A 20,677-nucleotide genomic window follows, 5' to 3' on the forward strand; every position below is an offset into this window, starting at 1 on the left:
ACAATATTTTTGCATTTCTGTTTTAACTTATTTATTCGTTAGATATGTACAAAAATGGTACTATCAATAGACCTAACCTTTTATTACCCCCTACCTTCAGACAGTATGTTTAGATGTTTGGTTTCTTGTGGTTTCCTGGTTTTAAAGTACTGCATAAGAAGCTTTTTATTTTACCCGGTACAATAGGCTTAAAAAAATTGTACTACTCCTGTATCAATCTCCATTGATATGATGTACTGTCAAACTGTTTTGCATGTAAATACTCACATTTCTTATCAAATAAGATTATTTTAGCAGCAATTCTCACCGAGAAACGGATGCCCGCTGCAACGTTGTTAGAGTGAGCAATCGTGATGTGATAACCCAGCAGTCAAATGATAACCATGGAGATATTAGCCCAATTATTAAACACTCAAGGACAGTCTGGGCAAAGGCTCATAAAATTCACAAGATCTCTCATCGCAGACAGCAACATGCCTCGCTTTGGTTAAACCCAGAAGTAAAAATAGGGGGATAAGAAACAATCATTTGGAAAAGATGGTGAGACAATGGCATACATCATCAATAATCTCTATAAAGATGGTGCAATTAAGTAATTTGCTGAATTAGCCCAGGAACGTAATTTGAAAGAGAATGGTGATTTTTTTTTAAATATTGGCCTGGTCGAGATAACCTCAGAATTATATAGAATTATTTTGAGATATTTTGAAAGCCCCTTCTATCCCGATACTTAATGAGTGAAACAGCGTCATGTGAGATTATGTTGGCAAGAATAGGGGGCGGGGGAGCCGCAGCTCTAGGATGTTGGCATCGCCTCCCTGACCTCTCACTAATAGGTCAATTTAAAAGCTTTTATTGAAGGGCCTGTGTATCGTCATTTTTGTTAATGGATGCAGTTTGAAATATTTTGGCAGCAAATAGACCAGATTAAAAAAAAAAAAAACAAGCAGAAACAAAACTGGAAAAAAATCATCCAGACATAATAATAATCACCTTTGAACTTTTTTGTGAGATTTTAAACACATTTCATTAAATCCTGAGCACAAGTTTCACGCCGTGAATAAGCAGGCCTCATGTTCAAGCAATGAAATGTAAGATTCTCTAAAATGCTTTTATAACTTTCTCTTCATCTGGATTTTCTTTTCAGAATTAAACATTAAAATGGCCAAATTTACTAGTCTGAGTCTCACATCATTTGTGGAACAACAATAAGTAAATTGGGGGCCACTGTGGGCTAAACTCGGGGCTAAATCTCTGTCAGACGCAAGTCCCGAGAAACAAACTCCAAACGCTTCAGTGTCAGCAGAGATACCTTTATTCCTTCCAGTATGACACGTTTCAGTTTAGCCCAACAATTGAACCGGTAAAGTGTACAAACAAACAAATTAGAGGGATTTGTATTTTCAAAATAATTGAAGTGGATTAAACAGGATGGAAAAAAAAATACCATTGTATTTATTTTAATGAAATATCACACAAATTATACTAAACTGATTGATTATGAAATCTTCAAATCTCAAACTCCCCAAAAAATGTCAGGATGCATTTATGCTGTGAAACTGCTTGTTTGTCATCTTGGTCCCGTCACATGTCATATCCAGCCCGGGCTCAATGCAGAGAGCAGACTGCCTTCTGAATGCACAGTGTAAACCCAATAAAGCCTCCCTTGCTGCTATGGTAACAGGGACTTGGTAAGTGCACAGATCTGATTAGCTTTAAAAGGCCCTGAGGCCGAAAACGGGGCAATCAAATTAGCACCGTGTGAGGAAGAGGGTAACAAGAACAAAGATGAAGGCCCAATCCTTTGTCTCTGACAGAAGTTACATGTGGATACCTCCGGTTACATCTGGATTCTGGATACCTCCGGTTACATCTGGATACCTCCGGTTACATCTGCAGCCAGCTCAGGTCATCGGCTCTGAACAGACACGGGACGGAAACGCAAACAGTGAACAAAGAGAATAATCCAAATGACGGCTCTCGCCCTGCGGTTCAGAATGTTCATGCTGTTCCAAATTATACTGGACCTCCTAACAAAACAGATGATGTTAGCAAATATAGCTGGCAAATATATTAAATATATTACGAGGAGTCACTGAATGGAAAAAGCCGTTAAAAGAAAGGTAAATACAGGACATAATTCAAACTCCAAATGTTGCTAAATGTGTAAATAAGGAACTTTTTCTATGGTGATTAGAGGATTTCTTTTAGTGAACACTGTTATGTGAGTTTGGGCCGGTCGTGTCATCACCAGTGATAAAGATAAGAACACAATAAAGCGATTAAGAACAGAACACAACCAAGACCACAACGGGGTCTTTGGTGCATTTCCAGTTGATCAGGTTCATGATCCAGTCCGTGTTCCTCGTTTGACTCGTGCTCTTTTAGTTTTAGTTTTTTATTCTCCGTGGATAACTTTATTCTGCTTTTGTTTTATGGATTATTTAGGGTGTAGGGTTTCCTGCGAACTGTACCCGCCCTCTTCAGGGACTCTTGGTCATCACCTTTGACCTGTACTTTGTCATCTCTGGCTTTGTGACTGCGTTTGGATCCTAAATAACCGAACAGCAGAAACCGAGCAGGGATTTCTCGCATGTATAATGTTGTATGAATGTGTGGCTGAATGAAGCGTGACACTCACTGGGCCTGTGCTTTGCTGATGATCTTGCCGGCAGCCATCAGTTCTGCGAGTTGGGCCACGGCCGGGTCGAACATCAAGCTGGCCGCCGCGACCACCGCGTCATCTCTGCTCGCAAACGGAGAAGCTCAGCACAAATAAAACTAACTCATATTCAGCCGGAGATATTCCACAGCAGCTCACCTGACGTAAAACGCTAGGAATTTCCTCTCGTCCACGTTGCCTTTGAATATGATTTCTGTGTATCCCTCCCCAAAGCCTAGAAAGAAGACATTTAAGTGCCTTTAAGACCTTAAATATTCCGATGCAAGCCATCAGAACAATCTACCTGCGTATCTGATGCTCTTCCCGAGCAACACAGTCCAGAAGAAAGGAACAGACTCAAGTTGGGTTGGCTTCTTCAGCATGTTCAGGGCGGCTACTCTTCCTGAAGTAAAGCATAAAGCATAATAAGACTAAATGCAGGCATCAACATGAATAAGTTGGTGTTCCTTAGCCGCTTCCATCTCTTTTACCTTGAGCTTGTGACATCTGCCAGTGGCCAATGCGGATCATTTGGTCACCACGAATGGCGAGCGGAAAGGCGGTAACATCGCCAGCACCAAAGACGTCTGGTACGTTGGTCCTCATGAACTTCAGTAGCAGGTTTACAAAAAAACAAACAAATGTTTACCTCCACAGTCAAAAAGAAAAATCATCTCAATACGAGTAAAACTGCAACAATCAGCAACGTCCCAAACGATGAAATGGATACGTGGAATTTCATCGACTTCGGTCCAGCTGCTTCTGAGAAGCGGATAAACTTACAGGAAGTGGGAAGATAAGTGCAACGCCATAAATCATCCCCTTTGATGTGCACAAAAAGAGTGCCCTAGACGCCTGCCGACGAGAGCCCCAGGATAAGCACGCCTATACATAATGCAATCAGGATTCTACACACGACTAGCACAGGGGGCCGCTGGGGGGGGGCGAGGCACCGATTGAACGTTTTATCAGCTGTGTGGCTCCAACGATGGATCTAGAAGGACACCTCTGCCCGTTACCTTGTCAACAATCACAGCTTGACTTGAATCCAATTCCAAGTCGCTTCCCGCCAGGAAGTCTGAATTGGGGATGACGCCTGTAATTCAGAGCGCGTTGCATTCATTGGTTTGCAGAACAAAACCGGGAAGGAGTGAATTCATGACTTAGAAGCGGTGCGGCGTGTTTAACTCGCCTATTCCAGCGACCACCACATCAGCTTCCAGGACTGAACCACTTTTCAGCACCACCCCCGTCACCTGAGAGAAGAAAATGATGACTCGAGGGATTTCAGAGTATTACCTACTGCAGGTACTACTGCAGGTACTACTGCAGGCACTCAACAGGCTTGGACGAGTAAAATCCATGTTTGTAAACTAATTAATTCATCATAGCTGAATTCTATTTAGCTGCTTCAGGTTCAGGGTCCTGGTTTTGTGAATTCCGGCTCACTGTCACAGCCTGATGTGGCGTTTAAATATAAGGAAGCCATTGTTAACCCTTTGAAGCCAAAAGTATCATATTTGATATACTTGGCCTTTCAGGATTTTGAGACTTCTACTTCAGAAGTTAGATTTTTTTTCTTTCCCTGAATAAGCTGACGGATGCAAGCCAACACATGCACAACACAAAAAGTATATAAATTAGAGAACTTAGATACAAATTTATGTTGATTTTTTTGTGTGACAATTTTTGTCATTAAGACCTTATTTTCCAAATGTGAGTTTTCTGACAATGACTTGATTGTTTAGGCTTTGAAGGGTTAAGCCATTGTTCGTGTCATGTGGATTAACGGGGTGGTCACCTTGCCGTTCTCCTCTTTGATCTCAGCGACGCCATCATCCATGTAGAACTTGACCTTTTGTTGCTCCAGCATCTTAAAGGGGGAAACAGCGCTTGAAGGTTTTGCTTCGTGCAAACACTGAACGATGAAAAGCTTCTGCCGTTCCTGTCCCGTACTTCCAGACACATTCGACCAATCTCTGGCCCCAGAGACTTCTCATACGGGTATCTGGCGCTACCGACCACGACCACGCTTGCAGCTTTGTTTGACAAGTAGGATGCCACCTCCATTCCTGTTGTGTTAGAAATAAAATAAGAAAAAACACCTCATTGATCTGCAATTGGTGAATCTACACTCTCTGTCTTTCCTTTTCTTCTTCTCTGTGTTCCTTGAAGGAGTGACAGCCAACTTCAAAAAGGTGTCCCACCTATTCTATCAGAGTGTGTACAATCTGCATTTAGGAGTTTTATTCTGCGTCATTAAGAGAGAATAAACAATCGGGGCGACCTATGAAGGACGTTCCCACGACGACAGCTTTCTGGCCCAGACAGGAAGTGTGAATCTCTTTGGCATCTTGGTGATTCTGCAGCTGCTTTACGCCCTCCAGGTTCCACCCAGGGCAGCTGAGTGGGCGCGCTCTGTCGGCAAAATGAGGGCCATTACTGAGAATTTAAACTCAATAGCTGCGGGTGTTAAAAACAGGCAAAAGTTAAAATAAATAAATAAAATAAACAAAAGACAATCAGAGATTGCAGACCCTCGCCTTCAACAGACTATTGGATCTTGTGAGACAGTAAACAGGGCTTCCGGATCAGAGGGGCCAAACCTGCTCTAGCTTGCTGCTCCGAAACGGGAAAAGATAAAACTACAACTGTAACATATATGAAACTAGAATGAACTATGAGTGTTCACACCACATTTGAAGTCTCTAGCTCCAAAATCGAGGTCAGGATGGACTCCTGAAAAATGCAGATTTTAGAACAAAAATTAGCTCTCAGATCCGGATCCGGTCGAAATTAGTCATGGTCATAGACCTTTAAGGAGTACTTATGTGTGATTTTTTTCAGATCCATACCGCCATATGTTTTGAAGAAAAATGTCAAAAAGTGCCCTATCTCGCAATGTTAAAGAATCCTTTAAAAAATTCTAGAATCTGGATCCAGATCCGGATCAACGCCATTCTCGGGGAGGACCGAGCCACGGACAGAACCTTGCTTGTGTAAAAATTTCAAGTCGATTGGGTTACTAGTTTTTAAGTTATGCGCGCGGACAGACAAACAGGCCCAATTGCAATACCCTCGCCTCCCCTTCGGCGAGGGTAATAAAAATATTTAGACTTGAAGAGTGCAACAAAGACTCTGACCTGCATCCGGTGGCGATGAGAAGCTGGTCGTAACGATGAGACGTGCCATCGTTCAGCTTCACCACCTTATCAGCTGGGACTACCGACACCACCTGCAGCAGGAAGCGCATTAACCCACGACCAAACATGGCGTCCCTCGCAGCGAGTACTTTTTTGTAAACCTCACCTCCTTCCCAGTCCACACTTCAATCCCATAGCGTTGATAAAACTCGCTCGACCGGAGGAGGACGCTGCTGCTCTCCGCATTTAAAGACTGAAACAGGGCAATGAATAAACATGTTTAATATGCGTGCCAGCAACTTGCAGCCAGATACTCAACCGCAGGCGCCGACGCGGCTCTCGCCTTGCTAATTTTGGGCTTGTCAAATGGCGGCAGGTTGTCCTTGGTTATCATGACGATTCGACCTTGGTAGCAGCTCTGCCGGAGCGTTTCAGCACAGACCAGGGCAGCAGGACCTGAAATCATGACACATTCATAAGGAGCGCTTCCTGGTCTGGAGACAGAGCCTGAAGTGTGTGGAATCTTCTCATGGTCTAACCCTGGTCCGGTCCTCACCTCCTCCTACGAGCAGGACGGTGTGTTGGACCTGTGCGTCCACGCTGCACATCGCCTTCACCCGCCTCGACACCGTCAGAGACTGAGGGAAGGAAGGAAGCTCGGAAAAGGCGGCTTTAGGCATGGCTTCTATCCACAAATGGAAAGAAAGGTTTTATTTTATTCGCCATCACTCACACTTTTGCTGACGGTAACGAAAACCTTCCCATCCTGAAGTTTCACCTGCAAAATTCGTAAAAAACAAACAGAAAGAAGTTGAGTTTCGGAACTGCAAGCTAAATGCATATATTATTATGGTGGGGGGGTCGCCTCTAATTGTTGCTTCTGGACAATGAACACCGCTCAGAGAAGCCACACCTCCTTTGATCTATTTTCAATCGGTTGTTCTCCGTCGCTCCCTGCGACAGCAGACGCAAAGTGATGTTGATTAACTTTGCCTCCTCATGGAAGCATACAGTCCATCATTCCTAGACGCAAACAAACAATATATACGATCTAGCATTCATGCGGAGATTTATTCCCTCTCTCTCTCTCCATTCTCTCTCGCTCTCTCTCTCTCTCCCTCTCTCTCAACCCAGCCGGGCCATCTGTCTGGCCCGGCTGGCCCGGCTGGGTTCTGTCCAAGGTTTCTGCCTGTTAAAGGCCTCCGTCACCAAAGTTCTTGCTCTTGTGGGTCAACTTGGGTTCTGTCTTTCCCTGCTAATCCTGTAAAGTGCCTTGAGATGACTTCCTGTTGTGATCTGGTGCTGTAGAAATAAAATAAAATTGAATTGATACTAGTTGGGTTTTTTTACTGGATACATAAAGTACAGATCTTTGGCTTCTGTGATCACATTTGAAACTGGATCAATTCCTCTCAAATGAGCAGCTGACTCAAGTGAAATACTAATCAGGACAGAAATGTTTACCTTGTAGCAAGGCAGCGAGTCCAGGCCTGGATACTCTTCAATATCCCCAGTCCTGACATTAAAGCAGGCACCGTGAAAGGGACATCTCACTCTGTCGCCCACCAGCACTCCTGCATTATCAGATGGTCCTTATTGTTATAACAATGTAATTAACACTATTCAAAGTCAAAGCAGAACAAATGATGAGGCAGAGTTTACCTTTGACGAGAGGAGCATTGTAATGAGTGCACTTGGTTCCCACGGCGCTGTACTGACCCTGGGACCGGACAAGCAGCACCTTCTGGCCCCCCACGGTGACCTCCTTCATCCTAGGCACAAGGAAGAGGATCACATGTGGAATAAAAGCTTGTAAGAGCAATTCAAATGCTTTTCATTTTTCATTTGTGACTTACTGTCCATTTCTCATGTCAGCCTCCAGACACACCATTCCAGTCACCTCCTGCTGTTGTTGTTGTTGTTCATCGGGTTCTTGATGCTGATTCATACCTGCAAGCCAGGAAGAGGATGGAACACAAACAGGCACAGCACCACACGCACGCAGAGAAAATACTGGCGTGCTAACAGCCACAATCTTAAATCTGCTACATTAAGAATAACAACGACATGTTCTTTATTTCCTGATAAATGACCTCAGCACCACTAAAATATTTGTCACTGTCTGTTACTGGTTTTTAGCCCAAGTAATCTTTTTTTTATTTTTTTATTTTTATCAGTTTTTCGAATTATAAATCATTCGGACACATAAAAGTGTCATTAAAGAATGAATAAACCACATAAATGTGAATGGAATGCTTTGTTGTAACAGGGATCGGCACCAAGCCTGGCCCCGCCCATTAGACACAAAAAAGATATTTAAAACATATTTAAAACAGGTTTATAACAGGTTTGACTTCATATGCGTTGCTTTAATAACAAAGAATAAAACATCACAACACACACAAATAAAACAAAACTCGCGCGTATTCATGTCGCACAGTTTCATCTCTCCACCGTCAAAGTAGAAATGTGAACTACTTTAAAAAGTACTTATAAAGTAAAGTAAATATAAAGCCGTTACTACGTCTGAGGCTCTGCCTACCTGTCGTCAGCGGAAATCAACACACCTGCGCTCAGCTTCCTCCTCCACGGCTTCACCTTCCAGACGCAGAGTGACGTCAGAGCTGCCCGCGTGACAGCCTGTAGGGGGGGGTCACGTGCCTCGGCAGGATCCGCTCAGAACCAACCAACCGTCTCGAGATTAGAGCAGACGATTAGACCCCTCCCCCCCCTCCTCCTCCTCCCCTCATGTCACGTATGGCCATTAAAGGGATGACGTCAGAGCGGACTAACCACATTCCAGCTGCTGCCCTTGTATGCGCTGAAAGTGACAGCAGAAATATCGATTTCACAGCCAACAAACCTCACACCGCTACGTCTAAAGGATTTCAGACATTTATAAATGAAGGAGTGACAATAGGTTCTGGCAGGGGCGTCACTAGGTTTTAAGGACAGGGGGGGGGCTTAGCCCCCAGGAGATGCACAGGATGTGAGCACAAAACCTCAAACGGCTAACAAGGACTGAGAAATTATACATTATTATTATTTCAGTCTGTTTTTTTGATACAGTACAACAACAAACAGGTTTAACCAGTAATATTAACAAGAAACAAAATGGCTACAATTACAAGTTATTTGGATGGAAGCATGAAAGAACGCCGTCTGTTTTAAGAGCCGATCACTCTGTTGTGATTCTGAAGCTCGTCTTTTTCAATTGACATCACTGCAAGACTGTGAAGTCTCTGAAGCCCCCCTAACATAGGGCTAACGACGCCACTGGGTTCCGGGTCATCCGGGTAAATCATCAAGCGCTAAAAAGGATCAACTGGACTTCATGAGGGTCGGTTGATTAATTTACGAAGAAGTGACTGTTTCCGCAAGGCAAACACGACTGAGTGAGTGCTGCTGTGTGGCATCTGCAGGAGCCCCCCCCCCCCCCCTGCTGGGGCCCCAGACATGACCCCGCGCACCCCTGGGTACTATAACGCCATGGGACTATGGGAAGGTTTGAAATCATTCAGCTGGCCTGGTTTGCTGATCTAGATTGTACAGCTAACCTTTTCATGGATTAGCAGAGGATATAAAGTATGTTCTTCAGAAAATACTTCTCATCAGTACTATTCTCATCTTCCTGCAGCGACTGGGTGAGTTCAGGCAGCGCTGGTCGCTGGTTGTAGGAAGGTTTTAATGCTTTTTCTGTAAAAGGCTTTGGAATTGTGGCAGACTGGGACGACTGTCTTTGTTTTTCTACAAATGGGTTCCTCTGTTCTAGGCAGTACAACGGGGGGGGGGGCGCAATGCGTTAAATGTTGCAGCTGAAGTCAAAAGTCGACATCTGTCAGAACTGACTATTATTCTATCGTAACAAATCAATCGTTGGCCGCATCCTAAAAATTCACCCCTCAGGGGGGCAGAAACAGAGATAGTCATCACGACTCTCTCCGGATCAACCCCCCCCCTTTTGGTCCACCTACGTTGTACATATTACGTGTCTTTTTAATTTATTGTTATTTTGCATCTGTGGAGTAATTTATTTTTATTTTATTGGTATTGTTAAATGTCGATGATTTATGTACGAAGGACTTTCAACGGAAACAAGACCGCAAGGGCTTTTTAGAAATGCTCCTCTTAGGCAGGATGTTTGACTGTACTTGTACTGTAATACATGCTACTGTTTGATTGTACTTGTACTGTAATACATGCTACTGTTTGACTGTACTTGTACTGCCCTAACATTCTATCAAATAAATATACTCATCATCATCATCATCATCATCATCTCTCATTGATTTGAGCCTGTGATACATGGGGGGGTTAAAAGTAGATGTAGAATTTTTGAAAATGTTCCCAATATATGTTGAGCTAAAGTCAAAAATGTGTCTCGAGCAAGGAGGGCCTGCGCCTTCGGGAGCTTTGGAGCTCAAGCCTCTGGGCAGATGGAATGTCTATCGTCTATTGTCCTATTGTCTATTGTTTATAGTGAATGTTGAAGTCGGTATCAACACGTGAACGCTGATGTGTAGTATGACAATCTATTCATTCAGAAGGACAGGCTGTTGTGACCTAAGATTACAACAGTTAGATTTAAAAAAAAAAAATTTTTTTAAAGAGGACCATGACGTGGTTTAGCCGTTTCGTGCTATAGGTGAAAGGCGAAGTAGGCGAATGCCTATCGGGCTCCCAAGCCACCAGGGGGCCCCAAAGCTGCATGTTCAGCCTCTTCTGAGGATAACTAAAATGTCCTGTTTTTATCTGCAGCTATTTCACGCGTTTATTACACCCCTTATATGCATAAAATACATGTTGAATATCAATAAAATAAACTGCAATGATAAGCTGTGGCTGCTGTTTTTGTGACTGTGGCCTCAGCAGAAAGGAGCTTCTCAAAGCTGAAGGTCACCAAGACCTACCTTAGGTCGCCCACGGGACAGGATCGTCCTTCAATGCTCAGCATCAACCATGAGATGGACAAGCAGCTGTCCTATGAGGACATCGTTGGTGACTTTGTGAGTGAAAAAGCCAGGAAGCAGACATTTTCAGGACCATACACTGGGACTGTGAATAATGTGTGTTATTATTTGGTGTTGTGCTGATAAGTGTGAGACTGTTGTATTAATTAAGGATTATTTTAAGTGGCGTTTTGTTTTGAAATAAAATGGTTGTGTTTTCTTAGTTAAAGTAAACTTTTTATAAATATTCAATCTGTTTTATTCCTTGACATCGAGTTTCCTTGTTGTATCAGTTTAATGGCTGAATTTTAAATGTTTGATTTTAACTGTATAGCATTAGTAGACCATCTAAATGGTTAGAGGAATATCTTCATCACAGTTTGACAAGCTGGGGGGCCCCCCAAAGAGCATCTTGCCTAGGGATTAGACAACCCTTATTTAACAGATACAAAATTAGAATTTATTGCTTTTGTTCGAAACCACAGTGTAATCTTCGAACGACAAATGTGACTGTCTGCTGACATTGAAAAATTAAAGGAAATAAAATCATTCATTCATTCAAGTCTACATTTCTAAAGTTACTTTTGTCTAGTAAAGAACTTACTGTCATCATCATCTGCCAGCTGGTCATTGATGATGTGGCCCAGATATTTAGTTCTGCTGCAGACAGACAGCACTTGCCCTGACAGATAAAAGTTTGGGAAGTCCAAACCCTTATCCTCTCTGGTTCTGCAGACCATGACGGCACTCTTCTTGGCATTATACTTTACATCAAACCTGATACCATAGCCAGTGCATATGTCCAGGAGCTGCTCGGTGACAATATGGCCAGGTCGTCAGCATACATGAAGTGATTGATCAAGGTGTCACCAAGCACACATCCAGTGTTACAGCTGTTGAGCTGCACAGAGAGATCATGCATGTAGAAGTTAAAAAGCACCGGCGAAAGAAGCCCACCCTGGCGGACACCGTTCCCCACAGTAAAAGGAGGAGAGACCACATTACCCCCCCTAACCTGCATGGTCTGATTCGCATACCAATATGCCAGGATTCTAAGGAGACCGTTTGGCACACCTCTCTCCCTCAGCTTCAGGAACAGCTTCCGATGGTTCACACGGTCAAATGCCTTAGAGGCATCGATGAAGCCCACCAGTACAGAGGAGTCCTTAGCCTTATACATGTCAATCACTTCTTTCAGACCATAAATACATGTGCACCGAAAAGTCTGAAAATATATATTGAATGACAAACTATGCATGTCATTAAGTCAACAAATCACGCAATCCAGTTTCATGTAATTCTACAAAATGTATCTTATTTGAGGAAAAATCATAGACGCTGCCCGAAGTGCAAAAAAATAAAAAATAATTAAAGACTGTCACTAACTGGAATAAAGCGTAAAACTAAAATGCATCATTTGTATTCTTGGCGCGGTAAAAGTAGCACATAAACAGCCTGAATTGTGTGATTCCCGACGGCGTTTGAACGTCGCACAACACGTGAAGCGCCTCTTGGCCACGCCCCTTCGTAGTAGGGCGGGGGGAGACGCTTTTTCTCGGTTCTCGTTCATGCCAAAAAGTTACACAAGCAGCTCCGGGACGGTGTCGTCAGCGCTACGTACCGGACCAGCCCGCCGTACCGGACAGGCCCGCAGTACCGGTTCCGCTGCGCACGCGGACGTGTCTTTTAGAAGTCGCTGTTTTTTAATTTTTTTATCACGGAAAAATCCAAGAACAACACTTCGGACTCGTCCACGCCGTCTGCGGACGAGCGCGTCTCTTCGGCCGGCGGGGACTGTCCGTGAGGCGGCGGGACCGCCGCGGCTTGCCTCGGTCCTCCGTCGACAAGTCGGCGCGCAGCCGTTCGCCTCCAAAAATCAGATTACCGGACTCGGGAGTGGTTCCGTTAACCGGGAGTAACGGGGAAACGTAACTTTTACCCACGTGACCAGTCGCAGCGATGGAGTTGAGCTCCGTGCTCTTAACGACCGGGGGCTCGGTCGGATTCTTCCGGTGCGTCAACGCGACGGTCCGAGAGCTCCCGGTACCGGAGTCCGCCCGCAGGAACGCGTGGAAGTGGGCAAACATCGCCACGTCCTTCGTGCACAGCTGCATCACGGCGGCGTGGGGCGTGCTGTGGTGAGAAGCCCCGACCGGAGATCTGATTGATTGATTGATTGATTAGTTATTGATTTAGTTCCGGCGATGCCTTTAAATGCACTTTGATTTTACATCTCCCTCGTTATTGGTTTTTTTATTTATGGAAATGTGATTTCAGACTTCAACTGGAACTTTTTTTTAATCATCTTACCCCCCCCCCCCCCAGCTTCTTCCTTCACCCACAGATGGCTGAGGACTTGATAGAAACCCACTCTGTGTTTTCTCATGCCTTGGTGTCGTTTTCTATCGGTGAGTATAGAATCCAGCTGTTTGAGGGGGGGGGTAAATGATCCACCCCAGACAAATAGGATGAATTAAAACCTTTCATCTCTGCGAGAGTACAAGGTCTTCCTGTTATCTTTGTGGATAATGTGCCTGTGCTCCTTTATCTCAATGACGTCTGCGTTAGATTTACCACTCGAGGTACGATCTGAGTATTATAAGTGGTATTGTTAAAAATTAAAAAAAACTTACGCTCGTTTCCACGGTGACGGAGTCGAGGCATCGTTGGTGAGAATGGATGCGCGTGGCTGAGGCCGCGTTCTTAAACCGAATCTGCTCCCTGTAATCTCGCTCCGACTCCGTTGTGCTTCAGCTTCTGTTGACATTTTAATAATCTAATGATCAATAAATGTCGCTCTCTCTCTCAACCAGACTAGCATGAATTAGGTTTAGTCGGATCTCATTATAGGGATTTCTCAAATTAAACATTTGTGCTTCTCCTCATGCTGAGAACACCGGCGCACCTTTTTACAGTTTCTTTATAGCGCTCCTGTGTACTCCGTGGCGAGTTCCCCCTCGAGCTCCCTTGAATCCAAATATTGACGGGATCTTTGCCAGGCGAGACGGTTCTCCCGAGGATTCCCAGGACGTTTAGCATTCTTTCAGGAAGTCCAGCCCTGGAAGCTTGCGAAACAAGCAGCGGTGTCTTTACGTGAACATCGGTGATTAGTGAATTAATCTAAATTCAACATTCTGTTGCTATGTTTGAAAGAAGTACCCATAATGCCGTGCGGGTGAAATTTGCACATGCTTCGACAACAAACAAAAAAAAGCCAGTATTGCAATATTTACTCGTCGGGTGCTTCTGGCAGTTTCTCAGCGTGAACTGGGTCGTTCCATCAGAGGAAATGTTGACAGCGCCAAACCCCGTTTGTGTGACTTAGTGGTGCAAGAATTTCCTTGTTCCCATGGATACACCGAACAGACTTCACTCAAACGGTTTTCAGTTCCTTCGTTCTTGTTGAAGGGAGATTCAACAATCTGAAATTATTGGTTCGCCGTCACCGTCCGCACCCGCTAAGCAAGGGTGCACCCCGGATGAGACGCCAGCTCGTCCACGGTGTCCACGCAGCCTTTTAAACTGGAATTCACTCGCTCACAAGAGGGCACTGAAAAGTCAAAACGTTTCGATGTCGAGCAACGAATGCTAGCTTCTTTTGTGATGTCGTACGCGGTAAAGAAAAAGCAGCGCCGGCCATGAAATGAATTGCGATACGTGGACAGAGTTTTCCATTTCATGTTTATCGTATTTTTCGCACCGTGCTCGAAGTTTTTGCTACACCGCCCTCCAGTGGTGCCGATCTGTAACTGCACGCCTTCACAAATACGCCCGAGAGAGATGCAGTTCGTGGACTGAATGCACCGACTTGTAACTGTCGACATCTTTGATGCTCGGCATAAATGACCCCCCCCCCCCATTATATTATATTTATATATTAGATCGTGCCCTTATTAAATAGTTCCCAATAAACCAATCAAATATTTAAACCAATCTTGTAATCATTCAGTTCTCTTGTACGGCTGGTTGCGGATGCATGTTTGTTTCTGTGGGGATGAATCCGGTCAAAGTGTTGCAGCGTAATGAGGCTAATTATCGTCTCCTCAAAGCCCTGAGCTCGCTTGCACCCCGGCGTCCCCATCCCAGCCTTCTGAGTAGCTGTCACCATGGATACAGCCATATCGGTGGATATGAATAGACCTCCTTCAAGAGACGCATCTTGGTTGCTGTCGTCATGGAAGCGCGACCCCCCCCCCCTGACACACGCAGTCTGTTGCGTTTAGGTTAATTAGACTTGCTGAACCCAATGATGACACTCTGGCTGACTGCTGCATGTCCGTGTGTGTGTCCCCCCCCCCCCCCCCCACAGGTTACTTCATCTATGACTTCCTTGACATTGTGATAAACCAGAAGCTGAGTCTGTCCTGGGAGCTCCTCTTCCATCACTTCGTGGTAGGTCTCTCGTGCATTCCTGTCACAATTCACAGGTGATTTATTCCGGCCAGAGGTCGTCGCCTTCACCATGCTGACTGTACAATATCCAGATTCTCCATCTATGTCAGAAATCGTGTCCCGTATTTTCCTGACTATGAGTTGTGCTTTTCATCGTTCCTTCTCGCGAGATTTTTCCGAGATTTGAATCGCGAGATCAGTTTGCGTGCCGCCGTCTTTAAGGCGGTGTCGACCAACTCCGGTGTTTCGAGGAACTTTTACAGATGGATAGAGAAACTCTTGTGTGTTTGCTGCGTGTAGCGTGCACAGTAAACTGCGTGTAGCGTGCACAGTAAACTATCAATCAGTGTTTATTGTCATTGTCAAATGAATAACAAAAATACGTTGGAGTGTCACTCGCTACGTAGACGTACGAAAGTGCTCCCACCCCATTGTTAATGTGTACGAAATCTTGTGCTCAGACAGGACTATAAATACCCGTATAGTGTATTTAGTGTACAAAGAACATGCAAGGGCAGAACGAGGCATTCATAAAGTTCATCCCCAGTTCTATCTTATCAGTTATCTGAATCACATGGAGACTCGGCAGGCGCTCGTTATTTGAGATAGCATCACGAGAGAAGGGTGGGTCGTCTGAGTTCTCCCCCCCCCCCCCCCCCCCTCAATGCTTGAAAAGCACCATGGAAACGTCCACCAGTGCTAACGGAATGAAAGACTGACATGTATTGCTGCAAAGCTTAGAGGACGTTTTTTTGCATGTATGTGGAAATATTTGTCTGCGTAACCTGAAACTCGGCTCATTGGAGCCTTGGCTTTTGCTTCAGTTTTTAAAGGAAACACACGCCAAAGAAAAGCAACACATAGAGCTGTTCAGAAGAAAGAAAGGAGTACTCTCAGTACCCGGTACTCTCAGTACCCGGTACTCTCAGTACCCGGTACTCTCAGTACCCGGTACTCTCAGTACCCGGTACTCTCAGTACCCGGTACTCTCAGCACCCGGTACTCTCCTTCCTGTCTCCCTGATCACCTCATTTGTTGTATTCCAGTCTTCTAGAAGCCTCTCTTGTCCACCCAGAGCCGGTCTCACCTCTTCCCTGAAAGCCACACAACACTCTTCTTTCTTCAGCCTCCACCACTTTGTCCTCTGCTCTGCCTTCGTCCTCTTCCTCTTCTTCACCACTAGTCATCTTCCTCACCACCAGCCTACGCTGGCTGGCTACACTCTCTCCTACCACGACCTTACAGTCACCAGCCTCCTTTGAACTGCTCCGTCTACACAAGATGTCGTCCACCTGGTGCTCCTCCCTCCACTCTTGGAGGTCACCCTGTGTTCTAGTCTCTTCTGGAAATAAGTGTTAACTACTGCCATCTCTACCAAGAACTTCTCCTCCTCTAACTCGCCTCCTACCTGTGGAGTGTGAGAACTTCTCCTCCTCCTCTAACTCACCTCCTACCTGTGGACTGTGAGAACTTCTCCTCCTCCTCTAACTCACCTCCTACCTGTGGAGCGTAAGAACTTCTCCTTCTCCTCTAACTCACCTCCTACCTGTGGAGCGTAAGAACTTCTCCTTCTCCTCTAACTCACCTCCTACCTGTGGAGCGTAAGAACTTCTCCTTCTCCTCTAACTCACCTCCTACCTGTGGAGCGTAAGAACTTCTCCTTCTCCTCTAGCTCACCTCCTACCTGTGGAGCGTAAGAACTTCTCCTTCTCCTCTAACTCACCTCCTACCTGTGGAGCGTAAGAACTTCTCCTCCTCCTCTAACTCACCTCCTACCTGTGGAGCGTAAGAACTTCTCCTTCTCCTCTAGCTCGCCTCCTACCTGTGGAGCGTAAGAACTTCTCCTTCTCCTCTAACTCACCTCCTACCTGTGGAGCGTAAGAACTTCTCCTCCTCCTCTAACTCACCTCCTACCTGTGGAGCGTAAGAACTTCTCCTCCTCCTCTAACTCACCTCCTACCTGTGGAGCGTAAGAACTTCTCCTTCTCCTCTAACTCACCTCCTACCTGTGGAGCGTAAGAACTTCTCCTTCTCCTCTAACTCACCTCCTACCTGTGGAGCGTAAGAACTTCTCCTCTAACCCACTAACGACATTCAACATGACTCCCTCAATCTCCAGCTTCAGACTCATCAGTCTATCTGACACTCGATTCTCCTCCTCCATTCCTCTTTCCTCTCCTCCGTTATGAACAACTTGAATCCTGCTCCTAGGCTTCTAGCCTTGCTTCCTTTCCTCCTGGTCTCCTGGACACACACATCAACCTTCCTCCTCCTCATCATCATGTCCACCAGCTCTCTAGCTTTTCCCGTCATCGTCCCGACATTCAAAGTCCCTACTCTCAGTCCTAAGCTCTTCCATTCCCTCTTCTCTCTCGCTGCTGATGGACCCTTTGCCTTCCTCCTCTTCTTCGTCTCTGACTTCGACCCACAGTAATCCACTTTCCAGCAGCGTCCCGTGGGTTAACAACGCTGCTGGTGGTCGTTGTTAACCCGGGCGTCGACCGATCCGGTTTAACTTTCTTATTTACGTTCATGAGTATATTACATTTTGGCTAATTTGACACCAGACGCCAGGGTTTGCTCCTCCACCCGCCTTCCTCTGCTGGCGGATGCTCTACAGTTTACTGTTGTCGAACGTCCCAGGAGTCCAGCTGGTTGTCTGATTGGACGAACCGACCGTCTGTCTTTGCGTCACTGTAACCTGAAAACGTGCACGTTTTCCACATTTTCGCATTTCTTGAAGATCTGTTTTGTACAAACTGTAGACGTGAATAGACTGAAGCGGTCACGGGGTTGCAAACAGGAAATGACACGCAAATGACATTGCACAGTGGCGTACAATGAAGGCTCGGCCGTCCCACCGTGAACTGGCTCACGTTGCGCCATGGATCGTAACGGTGTCCAATGGGAGGACAGACGTCTGGTTTCTACATGGACCGCCGGCTCCTAAGAGAGACGCACTTCCTGAGGGGGCTTCTGCCAGTGTGTGCACCCCCCTCAAAACATTTCTGTCCAGCGGCGCTTCTCCATGCGTCACACGCGCTGCCTTGTTCACAACCTCCCCATCCTCGTGTGACAGCCAAACGTCTCCACCCGCCCCCCCTCCTCATCCACCTACTGCCTGCGGCTTGCACCGCCCCCTTACATGGCTCTGGACCAATGAGAGCCTCCCGAATCCAGTAGTATTATAGATTGTTTTTGTACCCCCCCCCCCCCCCCCATGGAGGAATTTCTTTGTCTATTGTGTTATGTTCAGGAAAGAAATGTTGAAATCCATAAATTGTTGAAAGCATGTTCTTGTCTCTGTATTCAAGATTCAACAATACAAAAACGAGCACAAAAAGCCATTGGTACGCGCCGCCATTAGTCACAGAAATAATAATGTACGGTTGTCATAGCGACCAGGAATGCTGTTTGTAGTCGCGAGGTGTTGGACACGAAGCTACCAGAGTGACTCGCCTAATGACATCACGCTGGAACGTTTACAGAGCAAACTGGTCAAGCTCCATTCAGAGAGTGTAGGTGTGTGTGTGTGGGGGGGGGGGGCAGGCATATGAGAGGACGCTTTAGGAATGTCACATGGTGCGTTTGTAGTTAATGGAGTTAACCATTTCAGCAGTCATGATCATGTTCTCGGGTTTTCTACGCTCTCTCGCTTTGATGGGGCTAAAAAGAACAAACATTCAAATATTTATGCCTCTATTATATTTTAAGTTGGAAATGCTCACTAACCATATTTTTTTACTGACTCCATTCTGGATCAAATTCAGATGAAATTCGGTGGTGGTATAGCGCTGCCCCCCCCCCCCCCACACGACAGTCAAAATTCATAAATATCGATCGATAATCAACCGAGATATTGAGGAACAATTTTTGAAGCTCCATTGACTGCAATGTTAATGGAAATTTCCAGCTGATCCAGAATCTCTTCTGGATCATCTGACTTTGGACACCAGTACTCGTGTCGCGTTGAGTCCGGTGAGGCCCTGAAATGACCACGAGATGCTGTCAGCTGACGGGCCTGAACTCAAGTCGCATGATGATAGTTATGACCAATAGATGAGTGTTTGTGTTGGGGGGGGGGGGGGAACTGAAGCCCGACATTTAGAACATCTCGTGGGTTTCATTTCCACCCTGGTTGATTAGAATCATGCGTTCACTCTGGCGTTGTGAAGGCTGGCGACGGTCCACAGGACCCACGGGATGGTCCAGACCCCCGTCAGACGGTCCTTTGTGATGAGTCGTCGTGGCGAACCTGGAGTGTGTCACTAGGCGCGTTTACATGGACACATTTAATCGGATTAAAAACCTGATCGGAATAAAAATGCTTCATGTACACGCCCAAATCGGATTAATCTGACCCGATCAAGCTCGATCCGATCAGGATTCTATTCCGATCGAGAGGGGTGGTTTACACCGATTGACGAGCCGATCAGGGCGCATGAAAACACTTATTCCGATATTTCGGTACAAGCCGTCTTTACTGCGCACGTCTGTGACGTCAGCTAAACGCGCTGCTGCTATTCCCTGGAGCTAGCTGAAGCAGAGCGAGTGGAAGACAGAACTGGTCAATATCTGAGACAAACATGATACTGGAGACATTAAAGGAGGGAACTAAAAGCGCAAACGGGGAAAACGCGGGGAATAACGCTGACGTTTCAAGCAGAAATGGGCGGAGCCATGTTTTGTTTACAACGGAAGTCGCTACGGCTTCTTCTGCTATTTCCGGTATTATTATTTAAATTGCGCATGTCAAAATAATTTATTCCGATCAAAAGTGTGATGCATGAACACGCAAGTCCTAATCGGATCAATATTTTAGGGTCCGTGAACACAGTGCATCCGATCATGATTGTACTCTGATCGGATTGAAGTTTGTCCGTGTAGACGCAGCCACGCAGCAGGCAGTCGGAGGTGCGTCTCTGAACAGCACCAGCCGCTCCTGGAACGCGGCCTTCGTGTTGCACGGCTGTATGCTGCTGCGATGCATCGAGGCGTCGCATGTTCTCAGCCTTGACCTTTCGAGCCGCCTGGTTTAGGCCCGCGGTTAAATGAAGCCTCTCCTGGCTGTTTCCCGCCATGCTGGCGTTCTGAATGATGCTCGCCGCCCTGGCTCAGAAAGCAAAGCCGCACTGACCTTGGCGTTCTTATCGTGTGAACTTCAACACTTTCTGTTTGCGGTCTTTTGTCCAGGTCGTTGATGAAGTGTGTGTTTTCCTCACGCGATGAACGTCGCCCTCCTGGCGCCGTGTTTCCAGCGCTTGCGTCCAGTGGGAGCGGGACGTGAAGGTCCCTCGCCAAGGCGTCGAGCGTCTAATTGAGCCTACAGGGAGGAGACGCAGCAAAAGGAACTCCCAGACTGCCTTGCTTTCCAGCCCTATGCTCGTATTTTATCACGGCGCCTTTAGCGGTGGGCTGATGCTCGTTGGCTCGGGCCAAAGGTCGTCGCTCCCGTCTTCTCTTGTTCGTATTCGATCTAGTTCTGCTCATTTCAGTCGTGGTTACGCAAACGCTCACCCACGGTGGACGTT

The 20,677-nt window shown here is 46.0% G+C and overlaps 1 protein-coding gene and 1 long non-coding RNA gene across 2 annotated transcripts; one reads left to right on the forward strand and one right to left on the reverse strand.

Moving 5' to 3' along the window:
• Positions 1-1,302: 1,302 nt before the first annotated feature.
• Positions 1,303-7,753, reverse strand: LOC137916540 (apoptosis-inducing factor 3-like). The gene is made up of 18 exons (XM_068759529.1): positions 7,662-7,753; positions 7,468-7,577; positions 7,270-7,379; positions 6,539-6,583; positions 6,362-6,443; positions 6,149-6,261; positions 5,972-6,058; positions 5,806-5,897; positions 4,950-5,080; positions 4,619-4,734; positions 4,464-4,535; positions 3,855-3,918; positions 3,682-3,758; positions 3,154-3,271; positions 2,967-3,065; positions 2,822-2,897; positions 2,642-2,746; positions 1,303-1,918 (listed from the first exon to the last, which is right to left on the reverse strand). The coding sequence occupies exons 1-18, from the start codon at positions 7,751-7,753 to the stop codon at positions 1,888-1,890; spliced, it is 1,620 nt and encodes a 539-aa protein (XP_068615630.1). The 3' UTR covers positions 1,303-1,887.
• Positions 7,754-12,788: 5,035 nt separating this feature from the next.
• Positions 12,789-15,124, forward strand: LOC137916541 (uncharacterized). The gene is made up of 3 exons (XR_011106514.1): positions 12,789-12,892; positions 13,080-13,162; positions 15,064-15,124. It is a non-coding gene; the product is annotated as an uncharacterized lncRNA (long non-coding RNA).
• Positions 15,125-20,677: the final 5,553 nt, after the last annotated feature.

The sequence above is a fragment of the Brachionichthys hirsutus genome, unplaced genomic scaffold (genome assembly GCF_040956055.1).
Source record: "Brachionichthys hirsutus isolate HB-005 unplaced genomic scaffold, CSIRO-AGI_Bhir_v1 contig_1024, whole genome shotgun sequence".
NCBI classification, from domain to species: Eukaryota; Metazoa; Chordata; class Actinopteri; order Lophiiformes; family Brachionichthyidae; genus Brachionichthys; species Brachionichthys hirsutus.